The 21,757-nt window shown below is 51.1% G+C and overlaps 1 protein-coding gene across 1 annotated transcript in view; it reads right to left on the bottom strand.

The window, feature by feature from the left end:
- ITFG1 (integrin alpha FG-GAP repeat containing 1) overlaps positions 1 to 21,757 on the bottom strand; it is a 164,429-nt gene that overhangs the window by 51,868 nt on the left and 90,804 nt on the right. Inside the window, exons 11-12 of the mRNA XM_066583997.1 lie at positions 9,891 to 10,032; positions 3,174 to 3,279 (exon numbers count right to left, since the gene is read on the bottom strand). Of these exons, the coding sequence (XP_066440094.1) occupies positions 3,174 to 3,279; positions 9,891 to 10,032 (248 nt within the window). The remainder of the gene's footprint in view (positions 1 to 3,173; positions 3,280 to 9,890; positions 10,033 to 21,757) is intronic.

The following is a 21,757-nucleotide window of genomic DNA, read 5'->3' as shown; positions in this document are numbered from 1 at the left end:
CTTAAAGAAACAGGCCGCACCCACCCCTTAACCCCTTACTGACGCGGCCTATTGTGGCCATAAGGGCGCGACAATTTGGGGGGGATTTTCATCTGCACTTTTCAAAAGCCGTAACTTTATTGTTTTTTCCCCGACGCGGCCGCGGGGGCGGTGTATCTGTTTGGCGCGCGGTCGGACTGTCTTTGGGGTCATATAATGTATAACTTTATTTTGGAGGACAGGAAGAAAAAACATCAATCCCACCACCCTGCAGCAGGAGCGACGGGATACGTGTTTTCTGCCAGTCGGTACAATTATGACTATATCAAAATTATAGATTTTTTTAGTTTTTTTCCACTTTGGCAAAATAAAAACGCTTTTCTTTTAAAAAAAAAATATTTTGCATTGTTTCATTCAAAGTCCCATAACTTTTTTTTTCTCCCATGGACGGCGCTCTGCGGCGGCTTTTTTTTTTTGCGCGACGAGCTTTAGTTTTTATTGGTACTGTTTTGGGGTACATGTGGCTTTTTAAATCACTTTTATTGTGTTTTTGTTGAGGAGGTGAAATGAACAAAAAAAAAAAAAAAAGCATTTTGGCTCAGTTTTTGAAAAACTTTTCCGAGCAGGAAAAAAAGTTTGTTTGACACTCTGCACGAGTCGTTATGGATGCGACGATACCAAATATGGTCTTTTGAATTAAAAAAAAAAATTCTAAACAAGTGGGGAAGTGCACAAAAAGTTTATTTTTCACTTTTTTTTTTAAGGACATTTTTATGTCCCAGTGGGGGACATGAACCTGCAATCCCATGATCGCTCTGAGAATACACTGCAATACTTCTGTACTGCAATGCATTATCACTTACCACAGCGAACACAGGCCATGGTAGACCCAGCCACTATTGATTGGCGTCCAGTTGCAATGTCAACCCATCGGCCCTCCACAGTTACGTGGCGGAGAGCCGATACCGTCACGGAGGAAGCACCCTGTCTCTCTGAACCTTTTACATACTGCAATCAATATTTATCGTGGCATGTAAGCAGTTAACAGCAGGGATCAGTGTTGTCACCGATCCCTGCTGTTGCTGTCTGAGCTGGCTCCCGCTAAGCGTGGTGTCACATGCACATACTTCTTCAGGGAGTGGGGCGACATCTGACCAGTGAATTATTTATTTTTTTTAGTCCCAGAGAACACTTTTAAACAGTCACATCCCTCTTCTTGCTTCTCTCTACTCATGTGTGTGTCAGTCTATACTGCTGTTTTTGCATTCCATTCACAACTCAAAGTATAGTTCTGCCGTTTCTAAGTGCTTTAGCACACTGACACACAGTAAGCTTAAAGCAGTCAATATAATGCTAACGCTCAGCCGAGCAGCGCCCTGATCGGGGCGAGCGCGCCGCTGCATTTGTAGGAAATCCCAGTATGTGGCGGGGTATTTACAGATGGCGGCACTTGGCCAGGACGGAGTTTGCAGCCGCTCCCTGCGTAAGAAATCCTTCTGCCTTTGAAGCGAATGTCAGAGCTTTACACGAGCGGATGACCAATTACCATGTCCCCGACTATTTCTCCAAGACCCCTTAATACTCGCAAACATCTGTTCAGAAGTGCAGTCATCCTCCTGCCAAGACGCGACGCTGCTGGCACGGGCGGAGAGCGGGCGGCGTGATTAAACGGAGCTCCCCTGTAAGTCGCTGCAGTCCCCCCCCCCCCCCCCCCCCCCCCGCCTTTTATATAAAAGCACCAAGTTTCCAAAGCTTTTTTTACCCCTTTTTTTTGTAACGAGGCGCGATGTGGAGCGGCTTCACGTATCCCCCGGAATGATTATAATTAATCCCGTGCGCTTCAATGAAGATGCTAAGCTGTCAAGAGAGCGCCCGCGAGATGAGAGAGTGCGAAATAGCAGGACGCCGAGCATGAGAGAGAGCAGGAGGAGGGGGGGGCTGAGCTAATAAAGACGTAAAGGGCAGCGAAGAGTCAAGGAGGAGGGCGCGCCCGTCGTCTGCCGCCGTCTATACGGAGGGGGTTATTTACTATTTCGCTCCCGGTTAGTTGTATGGCGCCAATTGTTAGGGGACGTTCACACGGAGGCCAAGTCTCCGAGTCCGCACAGATATACGGATTTAGCCTCAGTCAATGGGACAGATCCACGCGTGGCGCCCGACGCCGTTTACGCATCAACAACCGACGCATTAATTCTTCCACGTCCGGCATGTCAAAATCTGTCCCCGTACGAACTACAGTGCGGATCTCTATAGCGTTCAACTGAAACGGTGTGGATTTGGCGCAGAATCCACGCTGAAATACGCAGTGTGAACGGGCCCTTCAAGCTCACATCTGACCCCAGGAGCTCGCTATCTATTTTGCCCATCTTTAACAAAGTATTGCCAAAATCATAGGAAACCGATCAACTCAGTACGATTTTGGAATAGGAAACCCATAGAGGTGACACACTGCACTGTTTGTCCCCTATGCTTTACACTGCAGATCTGCTTGTTCAGAAGGAAGCCAGTACACAAAGAGACGATTTTAACTCCAGCAAGAACTACTGTGAGGGATAAGAGCCCCAATAAAAGAAGACTTAAAGCCAGAAGGGGCTGCATACTCTCCTGCAGTTTATTATTATTCTTCTTAAAGGGGTTCTCCACTTGTAAACTTCTGACGGTCTGTCAGCACGATAGGTCATCATCAGTAGATTGGCAGGGATCCACTGCCAGGAAACCCACTGATCAGCTGTTTGCTAAGCCTTGTGTACTTGGACACTGAGCCGATTTCAGCAGGAAGCAGAGAGCTCTGTTCTTACTGCAGTGGTGAGGCCTGGTATTGCAGGCATTGAAGTATATGGGAACTTTGCCTGTAATACCAAACCTGGCCACTGCAGCGAGAACAGAGCTGTCTCATTATATGAGCTATCTGACCCAGCAGACAACTAATTGGGGGGGCCCCATGTGGTAATCGATTATGGGTGACCTATCATGCAGATAGACCATCAATACTTTACAACTGGACAATCGCTTTAAGAGTATGACAGGCAATAAGTCCCTTTAAAAGAAGTCACAATTATCTTCTTTTTTAGAGCACAGCGACTGGTTGGCATAGAAACCGGCGTTCACACAGACATCATTGTGACAAAGTCTTCCCGGGACTGTGCAGGCTATACTATATACTATATATATTATCGGGGGTAGTGTGCACTCACCTATGACTTTAACAAAGTAAGCGTCAACTTCAAAGTTATTCATTAGGATGTTGATGGCGCCGTCCTCGGGGGTTCTCTTACTTATGACGATGATGTCCAGGATGCCCTGTAAGAACACAAGTCGGTGAGGGCGAGCAGCGCACAGAATCACCTGCATCAACACTTCAGTTCACATCTGCATTTGGGTTTCCGCTTCCGCCCCGCTCCCCTATGATGGGACCGCGCTGATCGGATGCCCCTGACTCTACTGGGCAGTAATGCAGCATGCTGTGCCATCGCATCCAGGGTTCTTGCATAGATCTGTGCTGGAAGAACTAAGGGTGCGGCAGGGATGTGAATGGCGCCCTATTTACTGAGCAGTGAGAAAGGGGCGTAGCTAAGATTTAAAGTGACCCTCCAGTTTTGGGACAGGAGGGGAGGTGTTGTATTACCTACCCTCCAATCCACTGGTTTTGGGCCCAGACATCCAAGATGATGGCCATTTAATAACTACCTAGTGCACACGGTGCACTGCTGTCTGATTGGCCAGCAATGATCCCGTGACCAGCTCTGGCCAATCAGAGAAAAGATATAGCGCATTGGTCACCTAACACTACCAATGCACTGCGGAGGATTAAGCAGCCTGAAAACTGCACCGGAAAAAAGGGACCTGGAACTGAAGGGTCGGAGGGAAGGCAGAAAAGAACAACTGAAGGCACCCTCCGCCGCCCCTTCTGGTTCCAGGGCAGACTTTTGGCTGCTTTAACCCTTTCCAATTCACTGTTTGACCTCTGAAGACATTATGATTTAAGGCTGTACAGCTCCAATGTTGGAAGACGTCCGTCGGGGTTCTCTTACTGTATATAGCCAGCCTGTCTGCTGTCTGTGTCTATCCAACGTGTAACCTCATGCAGTACTGGCTTTAGCCAGCAGATAGCGCCGTTGTATAACGGCAGAAAAAGAGTAAGCCCCCTAGGAAAACCAGAATACAAATTGGATTGGAAAGGGTTAAAATGCTCCAAATTCATTAAAGTAGTATGCCATTTTTTGGCCCAAAATATCAGTGCCCATATGCATACGAGACGTAAGTTGGGGAAAGAAGGAAATAAGTCTATGACTAGCCAACCATCACATATACATGATCCAGGAGAAGAAGGTGGCTACTTCCTCCCTTGCTGAGGTCACCGCTGAACTACACTTCCCAGAATTCCTTTTGAGCTGCACAATGAGGGAGGACAATCTGTGAGAGAGGACAGCCCCATGACGGTTTATATGGCCGACGACCACAGGAAGAGGCGGCGCCGGTCCTACACCGCACCTCGCTCATGATACACTGCCCCCCCACCCCCTGATGACCCCCCACCACTAACGAATCAATTATAATATATGGAATCTGATCAACTCCCCTAATAAACAGCGTAAATTGTTTCTCTGGCAGCAGATTAATCTTCGTTTTTTCCCACGCTCGCACGCTATTGCCAACATCAAAGTAATGAATTCGCCCAGACCGGCGCGGTAAATAATTTAAAATCAGATTTTATTAGAAGTTACACGGATGGGGCCGCGGGCCGGAGTCGCCGCTAATAAATTTATGGCATTAAATATTCACAAAAAACAAGACTTCAAAAAATGGATTCACTTAACCCCTTCCATGCTGCTGGTTATTTGGCCCAAAACTGCGCTGACCGCCGCTCTCCCCTGCCCTACAGGGATAGAGGGGCTCTCATGGCAGCCATATTGGTTCTCACCCAGCCTTCCTTAAGAAAAACATCTACTGGTGGGCGATTTTGTGGGGGTAATAGAAGCTGCGGTGGATCTAGCACAAGCTCGCTGTACTCCTACACGACCCCCAGGGGCACAACTGGCAGACTATGGTGTGAATCCGGACTGCCAGCTATTGGGACCCACAGACCGGCTGTCATAGATGTCTGTCCGCTGCAGAACTGCTATAGTGGATGACTGAATAGATCTTAGGTCTCTGTCCTGGGGGTCTCATTGACTTTATGGGCTGATCTGGGCTCTCGATTCATTTTAGGGGTATGAATAATTTTAGGGTTGAAGTGCAGCTCTCATTGAAATCACTGCGAGCCGTGCCTGCAGTTAGAAGCGCCGGCCACTACACAGACATCGGCGCAGAGACTTCCACTCTGACCTCTGTGTAATTGCAGAGTTGTCAATGATCGCTCAATCAGCTGATCAGTTAGGTCTTTAAAAAAAAACAAAAAGCTTCAGGGGTCTGGTTTGGGTGTCTAAATTCATTTTAAGTTTAAGTGAGTTTCTGATTTGGGGCCTGAATCCATTTTAGGGGTTTAGCTTGGTGTTTGGATTTTGGCATCTTCATCTGGGGTACGGATTCATTTTAGGGGCCTGGCCCGCAGTCTGAATAATTTTAGGGGCCTGGCCCGCAGTCTGAATAAGTTTAGGGGCCTGGCCCGCAGTCTGAATAAGTTTAGGGGCCTGGCCCGCAGTCTGAATAAGTTTAGGGGCCTGGCCCGCAGTCTGAATAAGTTTAGGGGCCTGGCCCGCAGTCTGAATAAGTTTAGGGGCCTGGCCCGCAGTCTGAATAAGTTTAGGGGCCTGGCCCGCAGTCTGAATAAGTTTAGGGGCCTGGCCCGCAGTCTGAATAAGTTTAGGGGCCTGGCCCGCAGTCTGAATAAGTTTAGGGGCCTGGCCCGCAGTCTGAATAAGTTTAGGGGCCTGGCCCGCAGTCTGAATAAGTTTAGGGGCCTGGCCCGCAGTCTGAATAAGTTTAGGGGCCTGGCCCGCAGTCTGAATAAGTTTAGGGGCCTGGCCCGCAGTCTGAATAAGTATAGGGGCCTGGCCCGCAGTCTGAATAAGTATAGGGGCCTGGCCCGCAGTCTGAATAAGTTTAGGGGCCTGGCCCGCAGTCTGAATAAGTTTAGGGGCCTGGCCCGCAGTCTGAATAAGTTTAGGGGCCTGGCCCGCAGTCTGAATAAGTTTAGGGGCCTGGCCCGCAGTCTGAATAAGTTTAGGGGCCTGGCCCGCAGTCTGAATAAGTTTAGGGGCCTGGCCCGCAGTCTGAATAAGTTTAGGGGCCTGGCCCGCAGTCTGAATAAGTTTAGGGGCCTGGCCCGCAGTCTGAATAAGTTTAGGGGCCTGGCCCGCAGTCTGAATAAGTTTAGGGGCCTGGCCCGCAGTCTGAATAAGTTTAGGGGCCTGGCCCGCAGTCTGAATAAGTTTAGGGGCCTGGCCCGCAGTCTGAATAAGTTTAGGGGCCTGGCCCGCAGTCTGAATAAGTTTAGGGGCCTGGCCCGCAGTCTGAATAAGTTTAGGGGCCTGGCCCGCAGTCTGAATAAGTTTAGGGGTCTGGCCCGCAGTCTGAATAAGTTTAGGGGTCTGGCCCGCAGTCTGAATAAGTTTAGGGGTCTGGCCCGCAGTCTGAATAAGTTTAGGGGTCTGGCCCGCAGTCTGAATAAGTTTAGGGGTCTGGCCCGCAGTCTGAATAAGTTTAGGGGTCTGGCCCGCAGTCTGAATAAGTTTAGGGGTCTGGCCCGCAGTCTGAATAAGTTTAGGGGTCTGGCCCGCAGTCTGAATAAGTTTAGGGGTCTGGCCCGCAGTCTGTAGTTATGGGGTCTGGCCCGCAGTCTGTAGTTATGGGGTCTGGTCCGCAGTCTGTAGTTATGGGGTCTGGCCCGCAGTCTGTAGTTATGGGGTCTGGCCCGCAGTCTGTAGTTATGGGGTCTGGCCCGCAGTCTGTAGTTATGGGGTCTGGCCCGCAGTCTGTAGTTATGGGGTCTGGCCCGCAGTCTGTAGTTATGGGGTCTGGCCCGCAGTCTGTAGTTATGGGGTCTGGCCCGCAGTCTGTAGTTATGGGGTCTGGCCCGCAGTCTGTAGTTATGGGGTCTGGCCCGCAGTCTGTAGTTATGGGGTCTGGCCCGCAGTCTGTAGTTATGGGGTCTGGCCCGCAGTCTGTAGTTATGGGTCTGGTTTGGGGGTCTGGACTGCAGTCTCAAGTAAGTTATGGGTCTGGTTTGGGGGTGTGGCCCGCAGTCTGAATGCGTTTAGGGCTGTGCTGTGCAGTCTGAAGTCACTTTTGTGGCCGGGCCCTGGCCTGTAGTCTGAAGGAAGTTATGGGTCTCGTTTGGGGGTCTGGCCTGCAATCTGAATGTGTTTAAGGCTCTACTGTGGAGTCTGAAGTCACTTTTGTGGCCGGGCCCAGAGTCTGAATGAGTTTAGGGGTCTGGCCTGTAGTCTGATGTAAGTTATGGGTCTGGACTGCAGTCTGAAGTTATGGGTCTGGTTTGGGGGTCTGGCCTGCAGTCTGAATGAGTTTAGGGGACTGGCCTGTAGTCTGAAGGAAGTTAAGGGTCTGGTTTGGGGGTCTGGACTGCAGTCTGAATGAGTTTAGGGGTCTGGCCTGTAGTCTGAAGGAAGTTAAAGGGGTTGTCTCGCGAAAGCAAGTGGGGTTAAGTACTTCTGTATGGCCATATTAATGCACTTTGTAATATACATCGTGCATTAAATATGAGCCATACAGAAGTTATTCACTTACCTGCTCCGTTGCTGGCGTCCCCGTCTCCATGGCTCCGTCTAATTTCGGGGTCTTCTTGCTTTTTTAGACGCGCTTGCGCAGATGGGTCTTCTCCCTTCGGCTTGGCTCGGCAGCACCGACGGGTTGGCTCCGCCCCTTGTACGCGTCATCGCGTAGCTCCGCCCCCGTCACATGTGCCGATTCCAGCCAATCAGGAGGCTGGAATCGGCACACATCATGGGGCGGAGCTACGCGATGACGCATACAAGGGGGCGGAGCCAAAACACCGCTGCTGCCGAGCCAAGCCGAAGGGAGAAGACCCAGTGACTATAAAGACAGCAGCAGCACTCACATGGATTCACTCTAGACCAGTCCCAGTCGTTCTGTTGCACAAAGTTCAGTGAAGAGCAGGTAGATGCAGCAGCCTAGCTTGGTCAGGATGACGACCCAATAATCAATAGGAATATACAGCAAAGACCAGGCAGCATCAGATGGATCTTCAATCTTTATTCCTCCAACAAAGGAAAAACCTGCGACGTTTCGGTCAATCGTGACCTTTCTCAAGCATGCTTGAGAAAGGTCACGATTGACCGAAACGTCGCAGGTTTTTCCTTTGTTGGAGGAATAAAGATTGGAAATTGTTTTGAAGATCCATCTGATGCTGCCTGGTCTTTGAAGGGAGAAGACCCATCTGTGCAAGCGCGTCTAAAAAAGCAAGACGACCCCGAAATTAGACGGAGCCATGGAGACGAGGACGCTAGCAACGGAGCAGGTAAGTGAATAACTTCTGTATGGCTCATAATTAATGCACAATGTACATTACAAAGTGCATTAATATGGCCATACAGAAGTGTATAACCCCACTTGCTGCCGCGGGACAACCCCTTTAACCCCTTGAGTGGCACGCCCGGAAATTTTCCAGGGACGAGCTCCACTGCTCATAGCGATACTGCCCGGAAGATTTCCGGGCTATGTATCACTATGGGAGCTGCAGAGCACAATGCCACAAGCTGTGACAGTGTGCTCTGCCTGCACAGACCCACACAGAGCAGTGCAAGGGCTTTGAAAAACCAGCAGAAGATATTGCAGACATGCCGGCAATCTCCTGCACTGGTTTGTTTACAGGTTGCCATAGAGACCATCGGCTTGTCAGAAGCAAGCCGATGGTCTCTGTGGCAGGGAGAGCTTGGCGCTTGGCTGTGAGAGGACAGCTAGGTACCTGCTCTTACAGCAGAGATCAGAGAAAACCTCCGATCTCTGCTGTGTTAACCCCTTACATGCTGCAGTCTATGTGACTGCAGAATGTAAAGGGCTGTCACCATCGGACCCCCGGAATGTGATCAGGGGTCCTGATGGGTCCCTGTGGAAGTCCCCTAAAGGGACAAAAAAAAAAAAAAATTAAAAAAAAAGTTAAAAAATTATAAAAAAAATAATAAAAACACTTGTCTCCCTTTACTTTGTAAAAAAATCAAAAATACAATCACACATGTGGTATCCATGCGTCGTAATGACCCAGAGAAGGAAGTTAATACATTATTTAACCCCTTAATGACATGGCCCCTTTTTTTCTTTTTTCCCCATTTCTTTTTTTCCTCCCCCGTTTAAAAAATCACAACTTGTCCCGCAAAAAACAAGCCCTCATATGGCCGTGTCAATGGAAAAATGAAAAAGTTATGGCTCTTGAGACGCAACTGCAAAATTAGTTGAAATTCAATGATTAGACCATTTTAAAAAACCTGCCCTGGTGGGCACGACAGGGTGGTAGGAAACCCGCCACTCAAGGGGTTAAGGGCCTAGTTTGGGAGTCCGGCCCGCAGTCTGGATGCGTTTATGGCTCTGCTGTGCAGTCTGAAGTCACTTTTGTGGCCGGGCCCAGAGTCTGAATAAGTTGGGGGGTCTATAAAATTCACACAACATTAACAAGACATCATTTTCACTGCTGGCCTTTAACTCGGATGCTCCCGACTGCAGACCTTCACTAAACCTAGCTGAGCACCCCTCTAACTAGCGAACCCGTGCAGATCTGCTTCCTACACCCTAAGAAGTCCTAGCGCTTGCGCTCTGAGCTGGGGCGTGTAGTGCGTCTGCGGCTCTATAACTCCTGCTGGCTCGGCCTCGGTGTCGCTGCCTAATTAAGTCGTTTGCCTTCATTATCTGCTGCGGGTCCTAAAATCTGACACCGGAGAGGAGCCGGCGCAGCGCGTTCAAAGGAAAGCGGCAATTAAAAGTAGCAAAAGCGTTCTCACATCTTCGTAAACGTCAAAGAAAGTCGCCACGGCCGCGTCTTTTATCTGATTGAGGTCGGCAATCTCCCAGTGGACGTCGAACATCCTGGAGCAGCTGCTGTTCTTGCAGGGGACGTTCTCCAGCAGGAAGGCCTGCTGGTTGCTGCGGAGAAACAAGAGACTCGTTAGAAGGCAAGAAGCGGCGGATGGGTCAGGTGCATGCAGCCTGCAATGAGCAGCTCATCCTGTAGGGGGCGCAGTCATGCCCCTGCCACTAACGTCCTGTCAGTCCGATATCAGGAAGGGCTCATTAACAGGGGTGCATGCAATTTCGGGCCTTGAAATGCAATGTTTTTACGAATATATGCGTATTTGGCGTGTTGCCTTTTGTTGCGCACGTATTCATCGCATTTGTCACGTACACAAAAACCACCCAAAAAGCAAGAAGGAACAATTGTAACCTTTTTTTTACATTGTCTTCAGGCTCCATGCATGTAATATGCAGTGAACACGCATGTAACGTGTATTCACTGCGTTTTTTTTTTACGCTCCCATATGGGAGCGTAAATGGGCGATTATGGTCCGTAATCCGGCTCCACATCCCGACTGCGTACCTACATGAGGAGGTTGTGAAACGGTTAATAAGAGAATATCGGGAATCATTTTCTAACATATTTGTGCTTAAATTTCTCACCATTTTCAAGACCTCTGCTTGCTGTCAATTAAATGAACGCATTCTTGTTTAAATCTACAGACTAAAAACCTATTCTGATCGGGTCACAAATGCGCGGCTCAATACAAGAGGCGGATGCTTCGTGTCGGGAGGTAAACAAGAACGCTTCCGTTCACTGACACCAAGCAGAAATATTGCAAATGGTGAGGAATGAAAACACAAGAAAACTAATAGCTTCCATTTTCCAAGACGGCAGCTTCATTGACATGCTACTCGTATGACGGAGCGTGGCGGCCTCCTCGCACACAACATATGCTGCAAGGTTACTGTGCAGCTTGGAAGGTAACCAGTGAAATGTGACATAATGTGATCAGGCCGCGTCGCAGCGCCACCAGACGACACGAACAGCGATTATTTACAATCCTCCTCCGGCTGACAGCTGCGCCGCGTGCAAATAAATCAGACCGCATCAGCGAGGCTGCAAATTCAATTAAATCACAATAATAAAAAAACATGAAGCGCAGCGACCCCAAACAAGGCGCCATCTACACCCGGCGGACGGTAAACGGGCGGATTGATGGGAGGGCGATCCACGGCAGATGAACACTAAGAAATAAGACAGAAGTGTAAGATTTCTGATGAGGCTCTGTATCTGCAGCTTCATTACGAGATGCCATCGTATCAGCCCGCAGGACACCGAGGAGTGCGACTCTGTGATACGCCGGTCTATAGCGCTGACATATTCCGCAACGCTGTACACAGAGTGTCACCACACAGCAATTCACTGCTCCATGGGGGCTTACAACGGAACTCCGAATCAATACGAGAGGCAGCGGCGCAACCCAACAACAGCTGAATACTACATACAGGAGTGTCCCCCCCAAGTGTCAGCGTGTTGTTATCCTGTCCCCCCTCAAGTGTCAGCGGGTCGTTATCCCGCCTCCCCAAGTGTCAGCGGGTCGTTATCCCGCCTCCCCAAGTGTCAGCGGGTCATTATTCAGTCCCCCAAGTGCCAGCGGGTCGTTATCCCGACCACCCTCAAGTGTCAGCAGGTCGTTATCCTGCCCCCCCCCCCCCAAGTGCCTGCGGGTCCTTATCCCGCCTCCCCCCAAGTGTCAGCGGGTCCGTATCCCCCCCCAAATGTCAGCGGGTCCTTAGCCCCCCCACCCCCACCCAAGTGTCAGCGGGTCCTTATCCCGCCCCCCCCAAGTGTCAGCGGGTCCTGATCCCGCCCCCCCAAGTGTCAGCGGGTCCTGATCCCGTCCCCCCCAAGTTTCAGCGGGTCCTGATCCCGTCCCCCCCAAGTGTCAGCGGGTCCTGATCCCGTCCCCCCCAAGTGTCAGCGGGTCCTGATCACGTCCCCCCCAAGTGTCAGCGTGTCGTTATCCCGTCCCCCCCAAGTGTCAGCGGGTCGTTATTCAGCCTCCCCAAGTGTCAGCGTGTCATTATCCCGTCCCCCCCAAGTGACAGCGTGTCATTATCCCGTCCCCCAAGTGTCAGCATGTCATTATCCTGTCCCCCCAAGTGTCAGTGTGTCATTATCCTGTCCCCCAAGTGTCAGCGTGTCATTATCCCGTCCCCCAAGTGTCAGCGTGTCATTATCCCGTCCCCCAAGTGTCAGAGTGTCATTATCCTGTCCCCCAAGTGTCAGAGTGTCATTATCCTGTCCCCCAAGTGTCAGCGTGTCATTATCCCATCCCCCCAAGTGTCAGCCTGTCATTATCCCATCCCCCCAAGTGTCAGCGTGTCATTATCCCGTCCCCCAAGTGTCAGCGTGTCATTATCCCGTCCCCCAAGTGTCAGCCTGCCATTATCCCGTCCCCCAAGTGTCAGTGTGTCATTATCCCGTCCCCCCAGTGTCAGTGTGTCATTATCCCGTCCCCCCAAGTGTCAGCGTGTCATTATCCCGTCCCCCAAGTGTCAGCCTGCCATTATCCCGTCCCCCAAGTGTCAGCGTGTCATTATCCCGTCCCCCAAGTGTCAGCGTGTCATTATCCCGTCCCCCAAGTGTCAGCGTGTCATTATCCCGTCCCCCAAGTGTCAGCGTGTCATTATCCCGTCCCCCAAGTGTCAGCGTGTCATTATCCCGTCCCCCCAGTGTCAGTGTGTCATTATCCCGTCCCCCCAAGTGTCAGCCTGTCATTATCCCGTCCCCCCAAGTGTCAGCCTGTCATTATCCCGTCCCCCAAGTGTCAGCCTGTCATTATCCTGTCCCCCAAGTGTCAGCGTGTCATTATCCTGTCCCCCAAGTGTCAGCGTGTCATTATCCCGTCCCCCCAAGTGTCAGCGTGTCATTATCTCGTCCCCCAAGTATCAGTGTGTCATTATCCTGTCCCCCAAGTGTCAGCGTGTCATTATCTTGTCCCCCAAGTGTCAGCGTGTCATTATCCCGTCCCCCAAGTGTCAGCGTGTCATTATCCTGTCCCCCAAGTGTCAGCGTGTCATTATCCTGTCCCCCAAGTATCAGCGTGTCATTATCCCGTCCCCCCAAGTGTCAGCGTGTCATTATCTTGTCCCCCAAGTGTCAGCGTGTCATTATCCCGTCCCCCCAAGTGTCAGCGTGTCATTATCTTGTCCCCCAAGTGTCAGCGTGTCATTATCTTGTCCCCCAAGTGTCAGCGTGTCATTATCCCGTCCCCCAAGTGTCAGCGTGTCATTATCCTGTCCCCCAAGTGTCAGCGTGTCATTATCCCGTCCCCCAAGTGTCAGCGTGTCATTATCCTGTCCCCCAAGTGTCAGCGTGTCATTATCCCGTCCCCCAAGTGTCAGCATGTCATTATCCCGTCCCCCAAGTGTCAGCCTGTCATTATCCCGTCCCCCAAGTGTCAGCATGTCATTATCCCGTCCCCCAAGTGTCAGCATGTCATTATCCCGTCCCCCAAGTATCAGCGTGTCATTATCCCATCCCCCCAAGTGTCAGCGTGTCATTATCCCGTCCCCCCAAGTGTCAGCGTGTCATTATCTTGTCCCCCAAGTGTCAGCGTGTCATTATCCTGTCCCCCAAGTATCAGCGTGTCATTATTCCGTCCCCCAAGTATCAGCATGTCATTATCCCATCCCCCTAGTGTCAGTGTGTCATTATCCTGTACCCCAAGTGTCAGCGTGTCATTATCTTGTCCCCCAAGTGTCAGCGTGTGATTATCCCGTCCCCCAAGTATCAGCGTGTCATTATCCTGTCCCCCAAGTGTCAGCGTGTCATTATCCTGTCCCCCAAGTATCAGTGTGTCATTATCCTGTCCCCCAAGTATCAGCGTGTCATTATCTTGTCCCCCCAAGTATCAGCGTGTCATTATCCCGTCCCCCCAAGTGTCAGTGTGTCATTATCTTGTCCCCCAAGTGTCAGCGTGTCATTATCTTGTCCCCCAAGTGTCAGCGTGTCATTATCCCGTCCCCCAAGTGTCAGCGTGTCATTATCCCGTCCCCCAAGTGTCAGCGTGTCATTATCCCGTCCCCCAGGTGTCAGCGTGTCATTATCCCGTCCCCCAAGTGTCAGCGTGTCATTATCCCGTCCCCCAAGTGTCAGCGTGTCATTATCCCGTCCCCCAGGTGTCAGCGTGTCATTATCCCGTCCCCCAAGTGTCAGCGTGTCATTATCCCGTCCCCCAAGTGTCAGCGTGTCATTATCCCGTCCCCCAGGTGTCAGCGTGTCATTATCCCATCCCCCAATTGTCAGCGCGTCATTATCCTGTCCCCCAAGTATCAGCGTGTCATTATCCCGTCCCCCAAGTGTCAGCGTGTCATTATCCCGTCCCCCAAGTGTCAGGGTGTCATTATCCCATCCCCCAATTGTCAGCGCGTCATTATCCTGTCCCCCAAGTATCAGCGTGTCATTATCCCGTCCCCCAAGTATCAGCGTGTCATTATCCCGTCCCCCAGGTGTCAGCGTGTCATTATCCCATCCCCCAAGTGTCAGCGTGTCATTATCCCGTCCCCCAAGTGTCAGCGTGTCATTATCCCGTCCCCCAAGTGTCAGGGTGTCATTATCCTGTCCCCCAAGTATCAGCGTGTCATTATCCCGTCCCCCAAGTGTCAGCGTGTCATTATCCCGTCCCCCCAAGTGTCAGGGTGTCATTATCCTGTCCCCCAAGTGTCAGCGTGTCATTATCCCGTCCCCCCAAGTGTCAGGGTGTCATTATCCTGTCCCCCAAGTGTCAGTGTGTCATTATCCCGCCCCCAAGTGTCAGCGGGTCATTATCCTGTCCCCCAAGCATCTGATTGCTGATTGTCATAGTCGGCAGTATCTTCTTGTGTTCCCTGTATTTGATCAATAAACCGCTGAGCGCCATTTCACTACTGGTCACATGACACCCCCCCCCCCCCTTCCTATTCCGACGGGGTTTCCCGCAGGGCGCAGAATGATGGAATCCACTCTGTACATTAGGAAGCTGCAGTTTCAATTCCAGCAGAACAATTTACAATGAAAGCTTTTCGCACATCGCCCCGGGAACGCGGCTCCATCTCCAGCCCCCCATGACGAGGGCAATCATCTCCCCCAGGTAACCCTCTCTGTCAGAGCGGGGGAGGGGCGCCGTATACAAACCTGTATATTGTACTTGCAGCCAATTATGTAACTGAAGCAGAAGGTGGAATGGTTCCTAATGTATCCTGTAAGGAGCCGCCTGGGGCGCAGGACACATTGTATCATCCATTACACCGACTATACACAGACAGGAGACCCTTCCTGAGACCATCTTAAAGGAGAACACACCTAATTCAAAGAGCTCTGGAGCTGATCATAATGCAGCAGAGAGACTGTGTGTCTCCATGGTAACAGACTACATACAAACCCTGTGTAGTCGGGTCCTGCAGTCCCCGCTGCCCCCTCTGCCACATGTAGATCAGCTGGAATAGTGTAACACATCAGACCATAAAGTGTTTGTATGTGGTCTATAACCTCAGGACGGCCTAGGAGCTGTGTACACAAAACGGTGGGGTGTCTTCTAACCACCTCAGGACTGCTAAATATACAAAAGTAAAGGAAAGGTGTATGAGCAGCGCCTTGTATAAATATGATAAAAAAGTGTATGTATATATATATGTATATATACACATACACACGCACGCACGCACGCACAGATAACGGTGCTAGGTGGGTTCACCCGCGCATTAGGGGAACCCGCAGCACCCAGAGTCCAGGTCTGTGTATCAATAAGAATCCCCTTCTTCGATCCATCGGTCCTGAAGAGAGGGACGGCTCACCAGAATCCGGGAGCTTCGCTAAAGGCAACCGGTGGAGAAGTAAAACATTTTTGCGTTCCGCGGGTCGGGAAAAAAGAGCAATTCTATCCCAGGGAGCTGCTGGCTATTCAGACCGCACCGCATGGTGACCAACAGCAACGCGTTTCGGCACCTTTTTAAAGCATAAAATTCTTTACGTTCCGCAAGTATATATAAACAGAAAGCTGCGCTTACATCACGCCATCCGCGCTGGACGCCGGCGTCGTGTATGATGACGTCATCTAATAGTGGGAGGGGCCACCTCCTCGTGAGGTTCACGTATCGCACATGATGTTGTGGAACGCAGCGTGCATTCCGCGTTAGGTTTCGGCCGTTTGGATATGATGTTTTCAATCTGAAAATCCCAAACCTTTCTTTTCTCCGTTATTGAATCGGGTTTTATGTATTCTGTGGGCGGGACTCACAATCCCCTAATATCGTGTGAACGCTGCAAAAAGTAAACCAACCAAAAATGGCGCAATTGCATTTTTTTTTTAAAGCTTTCCTGTACATTAAATGGTGCCATTAAAAATACAACTCATCCCATAATAAGCCCTCCTGCGGTCAATGGAAAATGAAAACGTTGCGGCTCTTCGACAAGGGAACGAAAAAACGATAAAAAATGTAAAATACATTTTTGAAAAAAAGATAAATTTCTAGTTGTGAAAGGGTTAAACAAGAGGTTATGCCAAATACTTCCTTCCTTCCTTGGGATGCTCCGCAGCAAAGTAAACACTGGTTGGAGACGTCTGCACGCCCTTTACATTGTAAACACTGCACGCCCTTTACAATGTAAACCAACTGCAAACATTCCATGCCTTTTTTCCGTCAGTCTATCCCTTACGATGTGATGAGCGTTGCGTTCCGTATGATGGCCGCCGCCGCGTCTCGCACTCCTATATAGAATGACCCCCAGTTCTTTACATCTCATAATTAATTCCATTACTCTGAGATCGACGCTATTGTGCTTGATGTGAACGGCCCCAGAGGGACTCATCTGTTGCCGTTAATCCGGACGGCGGCGCGGCTCTCAGGCAGTTCGCCATCAATTCTCTTCTCCTTGGAGGAGTCTCGGGAATTGTTTAAACAAACCGAGCTCTGAGAGCGAACGCAGATTATACCATGATGGAGTGAACTCAGGGCGACAAGACGGGGAATGGAGAGGATTAACCAGGTCGGCAGCACCAGCGGCGCTCCGCAGGATGAATGCGCCAGGGCCGCGGCCAGATACGGATTACTGCGCCCGCTTCTAAGACTCCAGCCAACATGCATTAATTCAAGTAAACACTTGAGAAATCTATAAGCTTTCTTATAGCAATTAAAGGGGATGTTAAATGTTAGGTTAGAAGTAAACTTCAGGCCTCTGCACTGCTTCCCCTCCATGATTTACACTCCAGCTACACTCCAATAGGGCACAGCTAGTGACCAGCGTAACCACAGAAGTCTGAAACCCATTTTTTGTATTGTTAAAGATGATGGTTCAGGGTTAGAAAAAAAAAGTCTGCTTTCTTCCTAAACCAGCGCCACCCCCATCTGCAGGTTATGTGTGGTATTACAGCCAAGCCCCATACACTTTAAAAAGGCTGTCCAAGGATGCTAAATACTTACACTGGATCACATGATATGCCCCTCTGTGCCCGTCGTATCATTGAGGGGGCTGGCTGTTCGGGCATATCTTCATAACTTAGCCGGCCCACTCAATGAACAGGCGGCCCCTTGATGATAATGATGTGGGGGATGATAATGATGTGGGGGATGATGGGCGTGTTGGACGCACTGATACAACGTTTCAGTTCGTCCCGCAGATGCTGGATGGGACTGAGATCCGGACATTGAGTGGCCAATGAAGTCTGCAGACGTCCTGCTCCCCCCACACTGCGTGCCATATGACATGGCACTCATCATGTTGGTGGAGACATGGAGCTGTACCAGAGTATTACCACAGGGGGGTGATGCCACATTGTCCGGGATGTCTCTGTACCCATTGGTATTGGACTTCACTATAACCAATGGCCCCAGTCCTTCTAGCAGATCCCCCCTTCCCAGACCATAATAGAACCTCCTCCAAATTTCACTGTTGGGGCGATGCGTCTCATAGACACTGTTCTCCAGCCAACCTCCACACCCAAGTACGCCCCTCCGATCAGAAGATGATGTCCTGTGATTCATCCACAGCACTTGCTTCCACTCACTTACAGTCCGTCGCTCCAAGCCCCATCGCAGGCGCCGCTGTGCATTCACTGCTGTGATGTTGGGTGCAGCCGCTTGTCCATGGTAACCCTTCAACATGCCGTTCCCTATGGAGGGTTCTGGTGCTAATGGATGACCCAATGGCCTGTGAAGGCAGACTGTATCTGTGATGTCTTCACAGATCCTACAAGGCTTCGCTGTCCACGTTCTGTCAGTTTACAGGGTCTCCCTGAACGTGGCGGCACCGCATACACCGGATGGGTTCTATCTCCCAATAACATGGCCAATAGGGGGCTCAGGAAGGTCCAGAAGCCGTGATGTCCCACACTGATTGGTTAGTGACACCCCCCGCAACACCCCGTTGTCAGCTCTATACCTGGTAACATCCCATCACCAGACCCTATTGTCAGCTCTACACCTGGTGACATCCCCCTACCAGACCCCGTTGTCAGCTCTACACCTGGTGACATCCCCCTACCAGACCCCGTTGTCAGCTCTACACCTGGTGACATCCCCCTACCAGACCCCGTTGTCAGCTCTACACCTGGTGACATCCCACCACCAGACCCCGTTGTCAGCTCTACACCTGGTGACATCCCTCCACCAGACCCCGTTGTCCGCTCCACACCTGGTGACATCCCCCTACCAGACCCTGTTGTGAGCTCTACACCTGGTGACATCCCCCCCACCAGACCCTGTTGTGAGCTCCACACCTGGTGACATCCCCCCACCAGACCCCGTTGTCCGCTCCACACCTGGTGACATCCCCCCAAGTTGTCAGCTCTACACCTGGTGACATCCGCCTACCAGACAACATTGTCAGCTCTACACCTGGTGACATCCCCCCACCAAACAACGTCGTCAGCTCTACACCTGATGACATCCCACCACCAGATCCCGTTGTCAGCTCTACACCTGGTGACATCCCACCGCCAGACCCGTTGTCAGTTCTACACCTGGTGACATCCCACCGCCAGACCTGTTGTCAGCTCTACACCTGGTGACATCCCCCCACCAGACCCCGTTGTCAGCTCTACACCTGGTGACATCCCCCCACCAGACCCCGTTGTCAGCTCTACACCTGGTGACATCCCCCCACCAGACCCCGTTGTCATCTCTACACCTGGTGACATCCCGCCCCAAGTTGTCAGCTACACACCTGGTGACATCCCCCCCCACCAGACAACGTTGTCAGCTCTATACCTGGTGACATCCCACCACCAGACCCCGTTGTCAGTTCTACACCTGGTGACATCCCAACACCAGACCCCGTTGACAGTTCTACACCATGTGACATCCCCCCACCAGACAACGTTGTCAGCTCTACACCTGGTGACATCCCCCCGCCACACTCCGTTGTCAGCTGTACACTTGGTGACATCCCACCACCAGACCTCGTTGTCGGCTCTACACCTGGTGACATTCCCCCACCAGACCCCGTTATCAGCTCTACACCTGGTGACATCCCTCCGCCAGACCCCGTTGTCCGCTCTACACCTGGTGACATCCCTCCGCCAGACCCCGTTGTCAGCTCTACACCTGGTGACATCCCTCCGCCAGACCCCGTTGTCAGCTCTACACCTGGTGACATCCCTCCGCCAGACCCCGTTGTCAGCTCTACACCTGGTGACATCCCTCCACCAGACCACGTTGTCAGCTCTACACCTGGTAACATCCCTCCACCAGATCCCATTGTCCGCTCTACACCTGGTGACATCCCCCACCAGAGCCCGTTGTCAACTCTACACCTGGTGACATCCCACCACCAGACCATGTTGTCCGCTCTACACCTGGTGACATCCCCCCACCGGAGCCCGTTGTCAGCTCTACACCTGGTGACATCCCCCCACCAGACCCCGTTGTCAGCTCTACACCTGGTGACATCCCCCCACCAGACCACGTTGTCAGATCTACACCTGGTAACATCCCTCCACCAGACCCCGTTGTCAGCTCTACACCTAGTGACATCTCCCCACCAGACCCCGTTGTCCGCTCTACACCTGGTGACATCCCCCCACCAGACCCCGTTGTTAGCTCTACACATAGTGACATACCCCTACCAGACCCCGTTGTCAGCTCTACACCTGGTGACATCCCTCCGCCAGACCCCGTTGTCAGCTCTACACCTGGTAACATCCCTCCGCCAGACCCCGTTGTCAGCTCTACACCTGGTGACATCCCCCCACCAGACCCCGTTGTTAGCTCTACACATAGTGACATACCCCTACCAGACCCCGTTGTCAGCTCTACACCTGGTGACATCCCTCCGCCAGACCCTGTTGTCAGCTCTACACCTGGTGACATCTGATGGTTTCTGTACTGGGATCTCCTGTGTGACCCTCTCCTTTATACCTGATGCTCACACATTCCCGGCCCGCACCGGACTGCTGGGGGGCCGATACTCCTGTCAGCATGGTGTATACAATAACTATGTAGCATGACGTTGGAGACTAGTCACTGAGATCTCAGGCAGGCATGAAGGGGTTACTGCTGATGAGTTCCTCCACTTATTACTTTATTAAGGCGGTATCATTTAATACTGCAGACAGACATATTTAAACCGTCCGTATTTATTGCCGCCGTATTGCTAATTTATCGGTTTCTGAGGATAATGGACATGAAAAGCACTCAACGTGGCAGAGCAATCCTGAGCTGCTGATGGAGATGAATCATCGTTGGCAGCAAGTCATGGCGAGCCGCACAATGCAGGGCGTAGTGATGGGGCGACTACCCTGCACCCCGCCTTATGGGACCCTCTGCAGCTCCTGGAACGGAACTCCCGACCGGGGGCTCCAGAACCACATGGGACATTAATGGAGTCGCCCCTAGCCGATTTCTTCTATAGCAAATAAGACACTCCCCTCCCAACCCCATATTAAAGGGGCTATCCAGTTGTAAGCTACTGCCAGCCTATATTCAGGATAGGTCATCAATAGTAGATCAGCGCAGGTTCATTGTCGGGACCAATCAGCTGTTCACGAGGTCGATGTCTCGTGGACTAAGCTGATTTATGGAGAAAGCAGACAGCTCCGTTCTCACTGCAGTGGCTAAGCTTGGTATTACAGACACTGCTTCTATTCGCTTCAATGTGAACTTAGCCTGCAATACCAACACTGGCCACTGCAGTGAGAACAAAGCCATCTTCCGAAATAAACTTAGTGCACATGAACAGCTGATTGGTGGGGATTGCCGGCGATGGACCTTTGCCGATCTACTACTGATGACCTATCCAGAGTGTAGGTCATTAATATTTAACAACTGGACGACTCCTTGAAGATTCCAAGCCCTATTAAAGTATCTATATAACAGCTCATCTGAGACAACCCCTTTAAAGGGGTTGTCCAGTTCTAAACAATAAATGACCTATCCATAACGATCAATCAGGATCTGCTGTATGGGACCTCCTGCCGATCAGCTCTTCACCAGGTCAGTGCGCTGAGCTGACTTGTGTAGGAGGCAGACAGCTGCATTCCTACTGCTGTGGTTAGGCTTGGTATTGCAGGCCATTCTCTTCAATGGGAACTATGACTGCAATACCAAGACCAGCCACTGCAATGAAAACAGGGCTGTCTGCTTCCTGTAGAAATCAGCTCAGTGCATGAACTCAATGATCTGGTGAACAGCTGATCGACAGGGGTCCCAGGAGATGGACCCCCGCTGATCTACTATTGATTAACTATCCTAAGGATAGGCCTTCCGTAGTTTACAACTGGAAACCCCTTTAATTGATATTTTCGGATCCCCCTTACTTTCCCACACTACATGGAAGCCAGTTTGCTCCTCATTTTTGCAATCTCTCTACCATGTA

This window comes from Eleutherodactylus coqui, chromosome 11 (genome assembly GCF_035609145.1).
Source record: "Eleutherodactylus coqui strain aEleCoq1 chromosome 11, aEleCoq1.hap1, whole genome shotgun sequence".
Classification (NCBI taxonomy): Eukaryota; Metazoa; Chordata; class Amphibia; order Anura; family Eleutherodactylidae; genus Eleutherodactylus; species Eleutherodactylus coqui.
Note: the sequence above shows the minus strand (reverse complement) of the source record. Positions and strands in the feature narration are given on the sequence as shown.